The sequence below is a fragment of the Xiphophorus couchianus genome, chromosome 17, assembly GCF_001444195.1.
Source record: "Xiphophorus couchianus chromosome 17, X_couchianus-1.0, whole genome shotgun sequence".
Classification (NCBI taxonomy): Eukaryota; Metazoa; Chordata; class Actinopteri; order Cyprinodontiformes; family Poeciliidae; genus Xiphophorus; species Xiphophorus couchianus.
The window spans coordinates 7137437-7155309 of record NC_040244.1 but is presented as its reverse complement, the minus strand read 5'-3'; the positions used below and the strand labels follow the sequence as shown (position 1 = coordinate 7155309).

Sequence of the window (17873 nt, the reverse complement as noted above, 5' to 3'; positions counted from 1 at the left end):
AGCAGCCAGATAATTCACCCCTCTGTCAAACTCTCGTCCCCAGCACTTTGTGAGCGAGTGGGTGGGGGAGAAACAGCAGGACCGCGGCAGCGTCCGAACGCCAGAACCGGTCCCGGACCGGCCGCTGAGAATAAGCAGCGACCCGGAAGTACTCGCCACGCAGCTGAACGCCTTACCAGGCATGACCTGCTCTCCGCAGGTGTACAGCACGCCCAAACACTACATCCGCTTCTCGTCGCCGTTCCTGGCCAACCGCAGCCCGACCACGCCCGGCGTGCCCACCGGGAGGCGCCGCTCAAGGGAGCTGCCGGAAACGCCGCCGACCAGCGGCTCCTGTAAAAAGGTACCAGAGCCAGTTCTGAAGAACCTCCTGTCTGGGTGTAATGAAGTTATTTAACATTTTCAGTTTGTTTTCATCTGACAGGCCAATTATAAACGAATGCATGGAGAGAAAGTGGAAAGAAAACAAGGCATCATATTTGAAAAGATTTTTGCTTTTTGCTAAATAAATTGTGGTTCCTTAAAAATTACTATTAATTTTCTAAAGTCGATATTTAATCTTCCAGCTTTCTGATTTGAACAGATCCTCCAGGATTACCCCACGTTTTAGCTCTGTACATTTTTCCATCATCTTTGAGTTGCTTCCCCATAGCATGGTGCTGCCACCACCAAGTTTGACCATGCATGCAGCCCAAAAAGTAAAAAATTCCCCAAATCTACTTCCACATGTTTGATGGACTGTACGAAAATTAAATGCTGTTGTAGCTCATTTTATCCAAATTTCTTTAAATGGTTTTCGTAGATGCTGATTGTAGCAGTCTGTGTTACAGTGGTTCTAAAGAAACCTCTGACTGAAGACTGATGCTGTACAGCTCAAGTTTTTGAGACAATATTTCACAGTAACATGTCCTGGATGACCCCATCAGATAATAATAATAATAATAATAATAAAACTTGTCCTTTCACAACTTTAAACTATTTTCTGTTGGTCTGTTACATAAATTCCATGGATGTTTGTTTTTCAGATGACAAAATTAAACAGTTTTGTGCCATAATCTTGTCTAAAATGATAAAATCTTTGAGTTTAGGGATATTTTGTAGCAGCTGCTATTTTTGTTTACTAATTTTGTTTTTATCTTTTCCTTCTGTGCAGCGATGGTTGAAGCAGGCTCTGGAGGAGGAAGGCTCCACCAGCCCCGCCAGACGGCCCAGCCTTTTTCTGCCCGGCGACGGGCCGCTGAGCCCCTCCGTTAACGGAGACTCAGACAGTCCGCTGCTCTTCAACGGCACTTGCTCACTTCCAGGTGGCCATTTTGTTTATTTTTAACACTTTCTTGTTAGTTCTTCTGGAATATTCCATATTTTTTACCATTTGATGGAAAGATTTTAATTTAAAAGTCGTAGTTTTGTCCTAATTTATTTAATTTATTATTGAATTGTGGTCGATTGGCCATATAAAATCACATTAAAAAAAAGGCCCCCGTACCTCACTTTGAACACATTTGGTTTAAAATGAACTCTTATCAGTCTAATGTGAATGGCATCTTTCCTATTTTGAATAGTGGATAGTAAAAATAGCACATTTATACCCCAATGTTAGCATAAAATCAAAACAACCCAAAATTAGTCAAATGTAAATTAGAAACTTCTATTTTTATAAGTAGAATTTAATTTATAGGTTGCAATCAGTGTAGGTGCCAAAAAGGGCCCCTGTTCCCTACTTTGAACATCCTCAATCTAAAAGATCTGATGTTTATTTAAACAAGGAGCTTCAGCTTCAGCATGTTTTTTTCCCAACTAAATTATGTTTTTATTTTTTTACTAGCAGCTAAATCAGTCATTTTAAAACCGAAACCCAGACATATGGATGTTTAGGAACCTGAGTGTGTAGAAGTTTCTGACCCAACGCCGCGTTCCTCCAGAGTTGCCGACTCCCCTGAAGAAGCGACGGCTGAGCCCGCTGGACGCCTGCATATCGGAGAGCTCGACGCCGTACGGCTCGCCCTGCGCCACGCCGACCCGGGCGGACCTCTCTGAGCCGTCCGTGGCGCCCGGCCTCCTCGCCACCCCGCCCTGCCCCCGGACCGAAGAGCCCGCCGCAGAACCGGCCTCCAGCAATACCCCGACGCACGCACTTAACGCCCCTCAAGAGGTACGGAGGCTCCGCCGAGCATTCTGCCTGTTCTGATTAAAAATGGCGGCTGAGTTTGTTTCCTGATCCGCAGACCGAGTCTTCAGAGGAAAACTCACCAGAGGTCAGTCGGAAACCCTCCGTGCAAGAGGTGAGGCGCTTCGACTCAACACTTTACTGCCTGCCAAGTTTGAGACGGTTCGACCGTTTTTAAACTTTTTGTTGATTTTATGCATTTTTCAAATCTGAACAAGTTTGAAAAGACCTAAATACATCTGCATATCCATCCATCCATCTGTCTGTCCATTCGTCCATCCATCCGTCTCTGTCCATCTGTCCATTAATCTGTTCGTCTGTCCATCCATCTATCTAATATCTTTAAAATATGGATTGTTATTAAAACAATTAAGTTCAAATCTGAGTGTTTTTGTGCCAGAGGTCATGTGACGCTGATTGTCTTCGTCCCTCGCAGGCTGATCGTCCTCCGTCGTTAGCGTCCTCTCCATGTCACCGAACTCCGGTCTCAGATGGAGCGTCTTCAGACGTCAAGCTTCCTGTCCCAGAGAGTCCGCAGTTTCCCGCTCCAGAGTCTGTGGACAGCGGAGAGGAGAGGACGGATGCCACGCTCCCAGACGCCGCCGTCGAGGCTGTTTCGTCTGCAGATGCCTGCCCTTCCTCCTCCTCCTCCTCCTCCTCCTCTTCCTCCTCCTCCTCTTCTTCCTCGTACCCGGGCTGGATCAAAAGCCCAGACAGAGGCCTGGCCGGACCAGCTTGTCTGAACTTCTCCCCGGTCAACTCTAACCTTCGGGACCTCACCCCATCTCACACGCTGGAGCCTCTGGTAGCTCCTTTCAGGCCAGAGCCGCCGGCCGCTGGGACGCCAGCAGCGGTGGCGGTGGTGGCGGTGGCGGCGGCGGGAACGGCGGCGCTGTCCAGCTCCCAACCGCCGTTCAGCGAGGCGCAACTGTTCTACCCCTGCTCCGAAGAGGGCGGCTCACTCGTCTTCTCCCGGTCGCTGAATGGCGACGGCGAAGGAGGAGGGTCCGCGCAGAACCCACCGCAGAGGAAGAAGGTCAGAGGTCACGTCTACTGTCTGCAATACAAAAATGCAAGATGTTTGTAATTTTACCCAGATTGGGATTAATCCATCATTCATCCATCTATTCATCCACACATTTATTCACCCATTTATCCATCCAACTGTCCTCGTCATCCTGTTGATCTTTCAGTAAGCGGCCTTTTTTTTTTTGAGTCTGTATTCTCCAGTTAATGATTAATTGGTTACTAAATCAGTGATCAGAATTGATTCATCACAATTAATCTGATTAATCATTTAATTTCTAATAGTTATGAGTTAAATGGTCTTAAATGCGTGGTATCTTTTGAAATTTGAGTTTGGACCTGACAGTTAGCTAAACGCTGCCCCCTCCTGGTAGATTTGAGTCGTGTCTTCGCCTCGCGGATCAGAGCCTCCACCAACCGCGCTGCTCTGTTTTCCCAGGTTTCCTTGTTGGAGTACAGGAAGCGGCAGCGAGAAGCTCGCCGCAGCGGCTCCAAGACCGAGTGCGGCTCTCCGGTTTCCACTGTGCTGCCGCTGGCCATGGATTCGTTCCCCGTGGCTCTGGAGCCCGCCAGCGAGCCGCCGCCGTGCAGCGCCGCCGCCGTGAAGGAGCCTCAGGCCAGCGAGGAGGCCGAGGCGTCTGGAGAGAAGGAGGGCGGCGAAGGCCAGTGGTACGTTCCCTCTGTTTGGAGTCACTGGCACTGGATGACTTTTAGCTTCATATTTACTGAACTTGTTCCTGATGTTCGTCATCAGGACGTCGTCGACCTCAGTGGAGCAGGCCAGGGAGCGCGGCTACCACAGAGCGCTGCTGCTCAGGAAAGATAAGGATGCAGGTACAGATATATTATTAAAAAAATACTATTTATTGCAGTAATTACTGAGATAATTTTTCATGTAAAATAATTTTTCCTTCTAAGGTTGTTAACTATCTAAGCATCTAATGCAACCAGCGATTATTTTAGTAATCAAATTAAATTTTATTTGTATGGCACATTTCAGCAGCAAGGCATTTCAAAGTGCTTTGCATCATAAAAAGACAAAAATATAGTATCAGTTATTCAATAATCAATTTTTCCATTGATTACTCAGACGATTTACCGATTAATCGAATAAAAACGTTGACACATTCTGCATATTTTTCATTTAACTACTTAATTCTTTCTTATATAATATTACAAATAATTTAAAATATTGCATTTTAGGCAATGACATTTTTATTTTCTTGTTTAAAATTTAAACTGAAGTTTTCATTTGCATAACAGAGCATTCCTTTAGCGTGATGATTTATAGATTAACAGATTTTTTAATTAACTAATTTATAATTTGACCACAAAAAATTCTTAATAGGAGATTTTGTTCGGGGTTTTTTGTATATTTTTTGTCGAGTTTTGGCTTAAGTATTGGTCTTATTGTGTTGTACTTTCAGCAAATTCCCCTTTTTTCAGTGTCCAGTTAGTGATTAATCAATTACTCAATTAGTTGAAGTTTATTTCAATAATCGCTTAATCTGATTAATCGTTTCAGTCGTAAAGTTTCTGTTTCTGTTGCATCAGATGGGGAACCAGAAGGAGGCGACACACCGGCACTACGAGACTGTGCATCTCCAGTCCTCCAGAAAACTCCAACCCACACCGTAAGACGCCGCCGGTTCTGGTTCTGATCCATAGATTGACTGAAGGTTGGCGTTAAAATAAGAAACGTTTCCTGTTCTTTCCTCGTTGCAGCCATGCTCTCCTGGTGCTCTCTCCCAGCCTGCCGGTCGGCCGCTAAAGGACGAAGACGGCGACGCTCAGCCGTGGTTGGCGAATCCCAACAGCAAGCCTGCTGGGCCCAAACCCGCCCCCCTGACCCCGACCAAGCCGCCGCCGCCACCGCCCTCCTCCCCGGTCCACTACCCGAAGCCAGTGCCGCAGGGTTCCCCCTACCGCAGCCAGAGGGCTCTGTTCCCCTCCCAACCTCCCGCCCAGCCGCCGCCTCAAACCGGGCCAGCGGCGTTCCCCCAGTTTGGCACGCAGTCGGCGCCCCCTCCTCCCCCGCCGCCACCCCCGGCTCCGCCCGCCTCCCCCGCCTACTTCTCCAACCAGAGCCCTGCCCCCGCCGGGCCCTTCGCCGCCTTCAAGCCGGCCGTCGCCCCCTCCTTCCCGCCGCAAGGCGTCCACTACCAGGCCGCCGCCGCTGCGCCCCCGCCGCCACCCCCTCCCCCTCCTCACCCAACGCTGCTTCACCTGCAGCCACCGCAGCTCCTGATGACCTCACCGCCACCGACACAGCAGGCAGCGGCTCTGACGCCCCCACCGCCGCCGCCTCCTCCTCCCCCCGCCTCAAACCCCCACCACTACCAGTTCCAGACGGCCATGATGCACCCTGGCGCCGCGGCAACCGCCTCCCCCTCCTACCCACCGCCGCTGCAGCAGACCGGACTGCCACCACCCCCCCCTCCACCGCCGCAGCAGCCCGCTGCCGCCCAGATGCCCCCTGGCCCCCGCGGCGCTCCGGCAACCTCGAACTCCTTCCACAGCTCGGGGTACCTGAGCACCGGCTGGCACTGACCTCTGACCCCTGTGAACTGTTCAGCAGGGTGGGGCGTGTACTATAAGCTGTAGATACGTTTTTATGTTTCTGAACACGCGGCCAGTGGAAAAACAGCTGATTGTGGGGTTAAAGGTCACATTAAAGGACAAACTCTGGGAAGGAGGAAGAAACTATAAGAAAATAAAGATGGCGGACGATCCCCCTGGTGCTCATTGCCCCCCTCTCTCTGGCCTACATTTCTGATTTTTTTTATTTTTGTTTTTTTTTTACAACATCCTCTGGGATAGAGAGGAAAAAGTTCTGTTCCTGTTGTAATTCCCGCTCTGGACATTCCAGCCTCTTCCCTCCTGATATCCGTCTTCTACACTGTAAAAACTCAAAGTCTCAAAGTATTTTTGGTCCAGTTTCTACTGCACTTATATTAATTCACTTGAAACAACAAGAAACTAACTTAAAAGTAAAATTTTACCAATAGGAGCTTTTTAAAGTAAATAATTCCTTAATATTGATAAAAACTTACTTATTCCACTTTCCATAAGTGAAAAAGTCTACTTTTTATCAATGTACAAGAATTATTTATCTTATAAAGACATTAGGAACCAGGGTTGTTCAAAGTGAGGCGGCCATTTGTGGCCCTCAGAGTGATATTTTTGTGGCCCCAATTCCAGTGATTTAAATTTGTTACATTTTTTTCATTTTTAATCTGAATAAGTTGATTACTGACATAATTTTCTAATGATGGAAAATGTTAAATACTAAATTAAGTCCGATTTTTATTGAAAAAAATAACATTTTCTGCACCAAAATAATTTCAGGTTTTTTGAAAGTAAGTGATCCAAATTTTATTCTTATAACTGAGACTAAATTTCTTCAATTGAATTAAAAGTGCTATATAGTAAATTTTAAAATTAACATCACTCTCCTATAAAAATAAATTTATTTTTAAAACTTGACTACTTTATTTGCTTTTTTTTTTGACTCACAATGAAAAGTTTGAACACCTTTTTTAAGTCAATAATCCCTTAAAATTGCTAAAAAAAAAAAAAAAAAAAAAAAACGTGATTAAAATTTCACATTATTTCTCTACCAACAGAAAAAAAATATTTTCATAAGTAAAAAAAAAAAATCTGCCAGTGTAATTTACACTTTTTGTCAATATTTAAGAATTATTGACTTAAAACAAGCTTTTTTTTCTGAAAAGTTCCTTTTAAGTGATTTTTCAACAAGTGAATAATTTCCTTATATTGATACACAAGTATTATATCCACTGGCAAATATAAGTTGAGAATATAAGAAGTAGAACTTTTTCATAAATAAGAATTTATTTACTTACAAGCTTTTATATCTTGCTAAAATTTACTTGTAACTAAATTGCAAGTAACTTTTAACAAGATATTTCAATAATTCCTTAATATTAATTTTAAAAAAAATACTACTTACACATGGAACTAAAATGTTTTCATCAATATTAATGAATTATTTAGTCAAAATAAGCTCCTATATGTTTCTAAAAAGTTAGTTTTTGTCTTTTTTTCAATCGTTTTGAGATTTCTTGAGTATAAACGTCATAAAAATACTTTGATAATTTGAGTTTTTGCAGTGTGTCTGTCGTCAGCAGCTCTGTACACAGTTTATGTTTATTCTAGTGGCTCAATATAAAAGCTTTTTGTATAGAGTAAAAAAAAACAACAAAAAAAAATTATTTTTTTTAATCTTCTGTCTAACAAATATCTGTTCACCGCTGCAGATTTAGGAAAGATCGGCGAGCAACGCCCATTGCTGGAGGCTCAGAGTGTGTGTAAATGAGTGTGTGTGTGTGTGTGTATGGCAGCTTAGAGGAGTGATTTTTGCGGGCAGATTGGACTCACAAGTCGGACGTCAGCGGTTTATTTTTGAATATCAATGGTTATTTGTAGAAAGTGTAATTTAATGTATAGGTGGTTACTTCAGCTTTCACCAGAAACAGGTTTTGTAAATATTCTTCTGCTTTTCTTTTTCTATGCTTGTACAATTTGCTCTCATCCGACCCTGATGACCCGACCCATAAAGTCCCATTTTAAGATATGGTTGTAAATATGAACGCTGTTCTCGGCAAAGCTGAATGTTTCTGTGACTGTAGCATTATTTTTATTTTATTTTTTATTTTTCTCTTCCCTTTTATTGACTCTTCAACTTTGTCTCTTTTTTTTTAATTTTTTTTTTTATTTGTGTGTGTGAGTGTTGCGTTTGTGTGGTGGAGAGAGACTCACAGACACTGCACTGGTTGGCTATTTTCATGGTTCATTGTAATAAATCACTGTAATGACAGTTTTATATCACTTGTGGCAACATTTGTCTGAACATTTTGGGGGGGAATAATTATCTGGGAAAGTATTTGCCCCCTGCTTTCTGTTTTACATCAGAATTACTTCATATAGCCATATTTTTACATGAATTTCTCAGAATTTGGCAGGTTTTTCAGTAGGTTTTCTTCACTAAAAAAACCCCCAAATTTTCTAGTTTCTAGTACAAATGTCTTGGTATTCTTGAAAAAAAGACAAAATTAGCATAAAAGTAACTTTTCTACTTGTTTTAAGTAAATTATTCTCCACTTATAACATGGGGAAAATGGCTTCATTCGCTCTGAGTGGTTTTCAAATTGTCATTTAAGAAATTTTCACAATCTTTAGTATCAGAATCTGTGCTTTCACTTACCAGGTACATTCACACAAACATTTTTAGTTGTTCAATAGCTAATAATAATCAGTGATGTAAACAATTACAGTTAGAATTGGAGCTGACATGCCTAAGTGGGCCATCATCAAAATAAACGTTTTTACTGCAGGTCACCATTGTTGATGCGGACAGCAGCCATATTGGATCTGGAAGTCGGCGTTTGAGAAAGTGTCCGACTTCTTTGGTGTGTTCCAGTCGGATTTTCTGAGTTCTGACTACAAACGGATCACGCTTGAATCAGATCAGTTAGCTATAAAAGCTAATACGTTTTTCCCCCCAAAAAATTAAATGTTGGGTTTCTGTCAACTTGTTGCTAAATTTTAATGAAAAAAGTGTGTTTAGCCTAAGATATTTTCAGATTTATTCATATTGCTCAGGCTTGGTATTCTAAAAAAATACCTGTATTAACCGTGGCTTAAAGTAAAGCTTTATTTTTTGGAAACTAATTCAGGGTTATTTTTTACTTTTATATTTTCTTCATCTTTGCCAATGATTTGTCTTTAGCACTAGACAGTTTTTTAAGACTTGCTTTTTATCGAGTTCTTTGCTAACTTTAGCTTCACTAACCTACTGTTTGGAGCAGAAAACTAGCTTAGCTTAAAGTAAATATCTCCAAGGATAGTAAATGAATGTGTAGTTCAAAGTTTTTAATTTTTGTAAGTAGATGTATTTAATTTAGTTTAATACGGCAATATCAGGAAAAGTGTTTCTTGAATCCTAATGCTAACTTTAGCTAAGCTAATTGTACAGTTTAGTTCAACAAGTTAGTTTAAAAAAGGTAAATTTACAGCAGAGGAATAAATGCTAACACTTTCCTAATTTTAACACCAAATGTAAAGTTTTTAAATGTTAAATTAATGTAATTAAATGTCCGATTTCTTAAGCGTTAGCTGTAATTTGGTGTGAAATATGTGAAACAACTAGCAAGATTAGCATTTTTACATCCAGCACGCAGCATATTACTACATATTTCTGGGTTAAATTGCAGAAATTTTGAATCGTGAAACCAACCAATTAGATAAAATGATGTGTTTGTTAAATCAACTGCTTTTATTCACAGTAAGTGGACAGGAAATGGGCAAAAAGAAGGAGGTAAGTCCTAGATCGGGAGTCGAACCTCAGACTATTTAAAGCACTTGCGGCCTACATATCAAACCTGAAAACGTGAATTGAACAGACCGCTTTTTAAAACTAATTAATGTTCGTTGTAAAGTTTTAAACTAGCTAATTATGTTTCATCTCAGATATTGGTAGTTTTATTTGTGTTACTCAGGTTAGCTGTTTCGTATAAATCCCGATGCTAACCAAGCTAATAGCGCTATTAGCTTGCTTTTTCTAGCTAGCTTAGCTTAGCTAAAACATCTGTTTTCCGACTTCCGAAGGCTTTTTATTTAGCCATATAAACTATTAACGTTTGTATTAAATGTGTTGTGGTGGTTTTTAAAGCGTTAAAGTGAAAAATGTCAGCTTACAAAACAAAACCAGACTCGGTTATTCATATTTTTTCTTTTTCTTTACAATATTGTCAGATAACAAGATACTCAATGGCAAACACTAATAATCAACCAATGGCAGGACATTTCAGAGAATACATTTCAAAGTCGAGACAAAGGGACATAACCAACATGTAGTGCTATTCACTAAATACATATAATTTATGTATTCTCTTGATTGATGCGCCTTTATTTTATTTGTACTTTTTTCACAGACTTTACCAGCAAAGAAAGCTTTGATATTAAGAGTTTCCATTTTATAACATCAAAAATTTCATCATAAACAAGACCACACTGTTTTTTTTTTTATTGTCCAGTCTCTTAAGTTTGCTCAGTTTCCAGGTGTTTGCAGACGGCAGTCGTCTTCAGCAGGATGAAGTTTGTTGACTTGGTAAGAAACGTCAAGGCTGCTGGGGTTTTTTACTGTGTCCGTCAGAGTCTGTTTGGTTTCAGTGGTTGTTTTGTCTTTTTTTCCTGCCCCAAGATAAACCAAAAAGCAGACTTTTTTTTCATTTCTGGGAAAACAGCTCAGGTAGGATGACAACAAACTCTCATCCTGGAAAAAAAATGTAAGTTTCAGGTGAGTATAAAAACTATTTTACAGACTAATGGGGCGTTGATCCCAGCATCGGGTTGTATGGCTGCTTTCAGGGCATTTCTTCTTCTTTTGTTGCTTTAATTTGCAGCTTCCCAGCTCTGCATCCAGCCACCAAGCCAGGAGATTGACGCTGGACGCTGCAGTAATGCCACATCCCAACTGTAAGACCTGCAGACATTATGAAAAATAACTACAGAAATTATCTAAAACAATTCACTTCAGAGTTTTATCATTTTAAGACTTATTTATTTGTAGTTTATTGGCTTGTTTCCATTATTCCCTCCAAAGTTTACTACTCTGAAGGTGCCAAATAGTCTCAGAAAAATGTTTTTACTTCTAGTTAAGGTTGCATGTAATGCAAATAATTATTCTATTCTATTGATAATTTGGGTGATTATTTAGTTAGTTGGGTTTAAAAAATCCACATACTGCAATTTTTTTATTTAACTACATAAAAAAAATGCAAGTAAACAAATAATTTAAATCGTTTTTAAGTTAAAAAAAAACATTTTATTGCTTAAGATGCAATAACATATATTCCTTTAGTAAACATTTGATCATTTGTAAATTGACCAATTTTTGATTTAACGTTTTAATAATTTTATAGCAAATGTGCTTAATAGATGTTTTAAAAATAATGTTAACCAAGTGAAACTAAAACTACTATTTGAGGAGGAATATTTCAGCTGAATGAATCTTACTTGTTTACTGTTTGAGTAAAACAAGATTTATTCCTTATATATATATATATATGAAGTTATATCTTCATTTTCCAGATATAAATTGAAGAAAAAAAAGGTCTTAAATATTCAAACATTTAATCAGGATATTCTTGTTGATTAACAAAAAAGATTTTTTCCTTTTTCTCATGTGAAACCGCTTTATTTTCAAGAGATAAATTGAATTTAAACCAAGATTAGACTTTGACGTTAAACATTTCTTGTTAAAAAATGTTACATTTATGGGGGTGAGTTTTTTCATCTGGATCTTTTTATGTTAATTTGCTAAATATTTGTTATTTTTGGTAACAAGTGGCACACTTACCCATGTGTGTGACTTCTTCACCGCTTCCTGGTGTTATATGACATTATTTCCAGTTTCTGTGGAGATAAAAACGATAAAACATTTTTTTAAAATGAGGTGAAAAGTGAGATTGCGTGTATAACCAGCAGGTGGCAGTGGTGCATTATGTTTCAGGAAATAAATAGTCTCAAATTTGGACAGTTAATATCCAATTAAATCCTTATTTTATTTCATGAACAACCACCTTTGTCTCCCCGTTTTCTCCCCAATGGCTCATTATTTTTTCCCATTCAAGTATTTTGGTTTATAATTACTTTTTCTTTCTTCATACAAGCCAGCAGACAACCGCTTGATGGGCTGGCTGTGATTCATTTAGTCTAGCTGTGTAAACATCTATTAGTAATTCATGACTCTGTCCAGCATCCCCGGGCTTCAATTAACCCCTGATGTTTGTGTGTTTTCCGTTTCAGAGTCCCATCCGTCTCCCTATCGCTCTATCTTCCTCCAGATGCTTTTTGTTCATTCATTCTGCTCTCCATCAATCATCCTCTTTGGTTATTGGAACGCTTGTCATCTCGTCCAATTAAAAGAAAATACAATTTTCATCGAGAACAGAAGCAAACAAAAGCAGCCGACCAGGTGGTGTTTACCGATCCGACGCAATGTATGTAAATTAGAAACTTTCGCATGGAAAACAGAGGCGCTGTGTTTTAGACCTGAGGTGTGACGTAGGGAGCATCATTAACAGTGACGTACTTCCATAAAAACGAAGCCAGTTGAAATTAAAACGTTTCAAAAGTCGATAAATGGTTATTTAGATTAAAATTAGTTCCGATCTATTAACTAATGCAGTCCGTTGGATCTTCTTTTGGCCGCCATCCAACAGAGGGCGCCGCTGGTCATTCTGAAGCGGAGCCGTTGATGGAGAAACAAAGATGGCGGCCAGGCCAGAACGTTGTGAGAGTAACGGTCGAAACAGAGTCCGTTGAGAGATGGAAAATGCGCTTTACGCGGTTCTGTTTTGACATATGCAAATTACTGCTGTGCTATGAAGGCAAGTATAACACAGAAATAAGAAATTAAATGACGGGAAAAGACTTTATGACAATAAACACGGTTGATTTTGAGTGCTGTCGTGAGTTAATGCACTTAATGGAGCGAAGTTTTAAGAGAAACCACAGGTCGTACTTCTCTAAATCTTTCTGTTAATTTGGAATTCAGTGTTTCACATATTTTATTCTTGTCATCTTTGAATTTTTAAGTGTTTAATTTTTCGCTTTGTGTTACGGAAAGACAGTCGGCTCTCTTGATACAAGAGAAAACTTAAGCTTTTTCGAAAGTATCCGCTTAGCTATCAATCGTTAGTCCATCAATAAGATATAGTTGATTTAATATTTCAACAGGATCCCGAAAAATTAAAACGATCCCTTTGGGGTGCTTTGATGATTTATTCGTTTTAATTTAAGGCACTCTCAATCTTAGGTAAGATTCTTTTAAAAAAAACTAATTAGTTGAGTTACTTATAATTTATATTTTAATTCATTGAAGAATATTATGAGTTTTGCAAGATTTGGAAATAGATTTTACTTTCAAATTAAATATGTGCAACCTAACAATTATTTTAGTTATTGAGTAATTTTTTGATTGATTATTCTGACAATTTTGTACAATCTGAGAAAGACATTAGAGAATGTAAGTAACCAAATAATTAAAATATGTTTTAAAATAAGAAAATATTTGTATTCATGCTTCAGTGGAAAACAGAATTTTACTCCTCCAATTATTTTCTACAGTACCTAACATTGATCTGATGTTGACTTGCCTCCTTTTTATTACTTGTTGATTATTTTTAGGCTCTTTTAGCTGTTAAAGCTCACTCTTACACACCAAAACCTGCGCAGTTATCTCAGATGTTTTAGTATTTTACAAGCAAAATAAGAAAATCTGAGGTGCTCCTCTTACTTTCTCCCAGCAGGTCTTCAGACATCAGATTATCCTGCCGGTTGCCAAGGACGAACGCCAGGAAGGAGAGGATGAGCGCGTCCATGATGCCCATGATGGCCAGGATGTAGGCCCAGCGCACCGAGCAGGCTCCCAGCGTGTATTTGTCTGTCTGCTCGCCGCACATCCGCTTCACCTCGTCACTGTCCCAGCCGTCGGGGTAGATCATGCAGCCCAGAACCAGGCTGGTACCTGGAACAGGAGGTGAGACAGATGGGCCAGGGTGCTTAACACGCTACCAGGGGAGGATTCATGTTGCTAAACCTGGAAACATGCTGCGGTTTATTAAAGATGGCTGCACTGCTGCATAGGTTGTTGGCTACAAACACAGAGTTATTCACCACACTTGAAATTCTTGAATTTGTATTTAACACTCCTGAGTGAAAACTTTGCTTTGGCTGGAATTACTGCTCTGCACATTAGAGCTGCAACTAACAATTATTATAGCCAGCGAATAATCGGTTATTCTGATTTTAAAAATTGACACATTCTGACATTTTTCATTTAAGCTTTTTGATGCAATATTAGAAATACATTAAAAGATCTAAATGAACAAATTAAACCTTTCCTTAAATAAAAGAACAACTATTGCCTAAAATGCAACAATACATCATTCCTTTTAGTGATCATTTGTAGCAAAAGATGCATTTAGCTAAAAAAAGGAAATACTTCTAACATCAACATGTGAAAAGCTCAGCCGTTTCTGCTTGACTGAACATCAATACAGTGATTATAATTGGATTAATCAATTATTAATCGGATAGCAAAAGGCACTTTATACATTTCTTTTACAGAATTTGAACCATCTGAAATACAAAATGAAAATGTTAGTTAAATTATTGGTCTGATTATGTTGCTCATTCAGCAAGTGGCTGTTTTTTAATCTGTGTACTCCAGTTAATGATTAAGTGATTACTAAATTAGTTGACGATTATTTCAGTAATCGATTAATTGTTATTAATCGATTATTGAAATCTTTGCCCATTCCTCAAAACTACACCTCAGTACTTAGACTTTTTTCATAAATGATGATAAACCATGTGGGATTTTGCTTTTGTTTTGTAGTTACATTCCAATAAAGCACTTTAAAACCTAAAACGTTTGAAGTAGGGAGAAAAGATTAACATGGTGCTTTATTTGGAGAATTTGTGAGTTCATATATAATGTTCGCTTTATGGAAGCAAACTCTTGGGTATCAATTTAAACCATTTTTTGCATAAAAATAAGGAAAACAGAAAAGGAGAGGAAATAAATGCAATAGAATAGAAACTGTCTTTACAGCAGTCTTTACAGATGCACAAAAAAACTCCCAAAAGTGTAAAAGAAAAAAAAAATATATATATATATATATATATATACTGTATGTAAAAACACAATTAATTATAACATAAAGGTACTGTGCAGTTAATATAAATATTACAACTGAGTATGAAGACTCTTTAAAAATAATGTTCATGTTTATTGAAACAAATGTGCAATCACAGCAGAAATATAATTAAAACAGTTCAAATGTTCAGCAAGTGTGCAATAAGTAATGAAATAAATTCTGTATTTTAGAGACTGAAGAGTCTGCAGACTGAATCAGGAGGGAATGAGCATCAGAGGGAAACGTGACGGTGTTGGCAGCAGTTTAGAGTCGGGCCAGAGGTGTTGAAGGAGGCGTAAAAACAGAACCGCATGTCGCAGAACCGTGTGTTGACAGGGCCGTTCACAAGCCGTCTGTCGCCTGGCTCATGATGTTAGACGCCTTGGAAACTGTCATCTGATGACTGTTAGCATGGAGCTAAACACTTTGTTTGTTTTCAGAAAAGCAAGTAATTTTAATGCTTTAGAAAAGGCTAAAATGACGCAATTTAAGATATTATTTTTTAGATTTTAGCCAGAATAAATAGCTATCCTGGGAAATGCCTGTAATACTTGAACCCTAACTTGAGTTACAAGTGGATTGACTGATAAATTATGCCACCTGTGCCATACTCAAGGACTGTGGGCTAAATTCGGCCCGGCATAAAGTTTATACGGCCCACAGAGATATGTAAATAGAACCTTGAAAGTAGTTTTATTAATCAAATGAAAACAGTTTTTAACCGAAGAGGATTAGGATCAGATTTTTTTTTTTCTCAGAATACACCAGAATTATTCTCACTCTAATCGTATAAAATCAAACGTCAGAATTCTGGGGGGAAAAATTCAGAAGTCAGGGGAGAATACCTTGAAAAAGTCAAAATTCTGAGAAAAAAATAGAATTAAAAAAAAAAAAAAAAAAAAGTTGATATTCTGAGAAGAAAGTCAGAATTCTGGGGGAAAAAATCTGAATTCTCAGAAAAAAGTAAAAAATTTGGTTAAAAAACTCAAAATTTTTTCTTTTTTGTCAGAATTCTAACTTTTCATTTCAGAAGATTAGAGCTAGAATTCATTTTTGTTAATTTAGTGGCCGTAATGATCTTCCCTAAATTTCATACATACTGCTAAATTGCATCAATGGAAAATGCTGTTTCTTTCAATGAGCTGCGTCTTTTGTCTTTGGCATTTGTAATTATCGTAATTAAATATGTGACTCTATATGTAATGTAGGCAAAAATTAAAAACGCTCTTAAAAACACAACCAGCGCAGCCAATCGTTGATATAAATTTGCATTCTGCATTCTACATTTCAAAATCCTTCTTTTTTTTTTTGTTTGTTACTCCTTTAAGGTTAACATCAACTGATGTAATAACACTTTTAATGATGTAAGCTAATTACAAATTATTCTAATGACAGGAGGCATATTACACTAAGAGTTGAACTTAAGAAGGCTGATATTGGGGGGGCCCAAATACAAATCTGCTTAGGGCCCCAAAAAGGCTTGTGCCGGCCCTGTCCATGTTAATTCATGCAGTTCAGTAGAATCAGACAGTTCTCTGCACACAATCCCGTCATAAATAATGACATTCACAATGAAGTGTTCACTCTGCCGACTTCTCAGCTCATTTCAGCACTAATAGGATTGATGTTTTCACGTCGGACAGCCTGAACGCTGAAGGCAACATTTATATTGGCAGAGCGATCCGCGTTTGCGACGCCTCATGTGATTGAGGTCAACAGGAAAATGGAGGACAGGCTGTTCGAAACGAGCTGCCTGACTCTGAGATTCATTCTGGCACTCGAACTTTGCAGGAGATTTGTAGTAATGAGCTGAATCTCACGCTGAGACGCTGAGAACCAAACCAAACACGGAGAAACGAGAAGGTCGATTAACTTCCAGGGATGCAGATTCTCTCAGATCGTTCTCTGTAAAGGCTCCAGAGGTCAGCGCTTCTCAGGGACGTGGGATCCTGGAAAGCAGCGTTTGATTTTTACTACGGAGTGTTGGATAAGAAAATAAAAAACATAAAATTACAAGAATAAACTAGGACAAGAATAAAGTTGAAATAAGATGAGAATAAATTCATATTTTAAGAATAAAACGTTAATATTTTGAGAATAAAATCTGAATATTTGGAGAAAAAGGTTGAAATAATACACAAATAAAGTATATTACAAAATAAAGTCCTAGTATTACAACAATAGTCATATTATAAGAATAAAGTCATAATATTTTTTTAAAAAGTCAATATTTTTGAGAGAAAAGTAATATCAGATTTGTACGAGAATAAAGTCATAGTAATGACTTTACTGTCATATTTCGACTTTATTCTTGGAATTTTCTGGCTTTTTCCTCGTAATTTAATAATTTTTTTATTTTCTTAGCGTGGCCCTAATATTCCGTCGTACAACTCAGATCTTTTCACTCACCCTTCCAAAAAAAAAAAAAAAAAATACAATTTGAGCCGCTTTCATTTGTGGACGTAAATTTTCTACTTTTGAAATTCAGAAATTTCCCAGTTTTTTTTTTCAAAAAATCTCCAAATTTCCAAGCTTTTCTCTAGCAAATTTTCAATTTAGAAACTTTTTTTTCCCCCTCTATCTACAATCTCCGTAACACGCCGTCGTGGAAAACTGCTTCAGTTCATCCCATTACGCCTGAACTCTGATTTCCCATCGGTTCGTTGGAAATAACGATGTTTTTGTTGGACGTTTGCAGCTCAAACATTAATGATCATAAACGTCCTCTAATTATCTCCCACTCCACTCTGCCGGTTTCTGGCCGTGACGGCGACACAATCAGATGCCGCTTTATAACTCAGACATTCATGTCACACATTCTCATGTCCCAGGGTCAGCTGCTGCTTTCTGCCGTTTGGGCGTCTGCTTCAAGGTGGAGCATGACAAATGCAATTAATGGGAGTTAATTGGGGCAGAAAGTGGCAGATGCAGGAAGGTATGAGGCTCATCCT

At 38.8% G+C, this 17873-nt stretch overlaps 2 protein-coding genes and 2 long non-coding RNA genes across 10 annotated transcripts in view; 3 read left to right on the top strand and 1 right to left on the bottom strand.

Annotated features, from left to right (window-relative positions):
• The window catches only part of kmt2e (lysine (K)-specific methyltransferase 2E), a 40761-nt gene extending 34084 nt beyond the window's left edge, over positions 1 to 6677 (top strand). For all 7 annotated transcript variants that reach the window (XM_028043320.1, XM_028043317.1, XM_028043321.1 and 4 more), the window contains 9 exons: positions 44 to 343; positions 1154 to 1304; positions 1923 to 2152; positions 2226 to 2282; positions 2604 to 3203; positions 3633 to 3862; positions 3948 to 4027; positions 4748 to 4827; positions 4919 to 6677. In XM_028043320.1, coding sequence (XP_027899121.1) covers positions 44 to 343; positions 1154 to 1304; positions 1923 to 2152; positions 2226 to 2282; positions 2604 to 3203; positions 3633 to 3862; positions 3948 to 4027; positions 4748 to 4827; positions 4919 to 5743 — 2553 coding nt within the window. In that variant the 3' untranslated portion in view covers positions 5744 to 6677. The remainder of the gene's footprint in view (positions 1 to 43; positions 344 to 1153; positions 1305 to 1922; positions 2153 to 2225; positions 2283 to 2603; positions 3204 to 3632; positions 3863 to 3947; positions 4028 to 4747; positions 4828 to 4918) is intronic.
• A 1042-nt stretch (positions 6678 to 7719) lies between these two features.
• On the bottom strand, positions 7720 to 12400 carry LOC114160665 (uncharacterized). Its single transcript, XR_003598829.1, has 3 exons — positions 12272 to 12400; positions 11577 to 11632; positions 7720 to 10700 (listed from the first exon to the last, which is right to left on the bottom strand). It is a non-coding gene; the product is annotated as an uncharacterized LOC114160665 (long non-coding RNA).
• A 51-nt stretch (positions 12401 to 12451) lies between these two features.
• The window catches only part of orc5 (origin recognition complex, subunit 5), a 41601-nt gene continuing 36179 nt past the window's right edge, over positions 12452 to 17873 (top strand). Inside the window, exons 1-2 of the mRNA XM_028043336.1 lie at positions 12452 to 12609; positions 13531 to 13760. Coding sequence (XP_027899137.1) covers positions 12604 to 12609; positions 13531 to 13760 — 236 coding nt within the window. The 5' untranslated portion in view covers positions 12452 to 12603. The remainder of the gene's footprint in view (positions 12610 to 13530; positions 13761 to 17873) is intronic.
• The window catches only part of LOC114160666 (uncharacterized), a 21035-nt gene continuing 17349 nt past the window's right edge, over positions 14188 to 17873 (top strand). The window contains exon 1 of the long non-coding RNA XR_003598830.1: positions 14188 to 14282. This is a non-coding gene — a long non-coding RNA (uncharacterized LOC114160666). The remainder of the gene's footprint in view (positions 14283 to 17873) is intronic.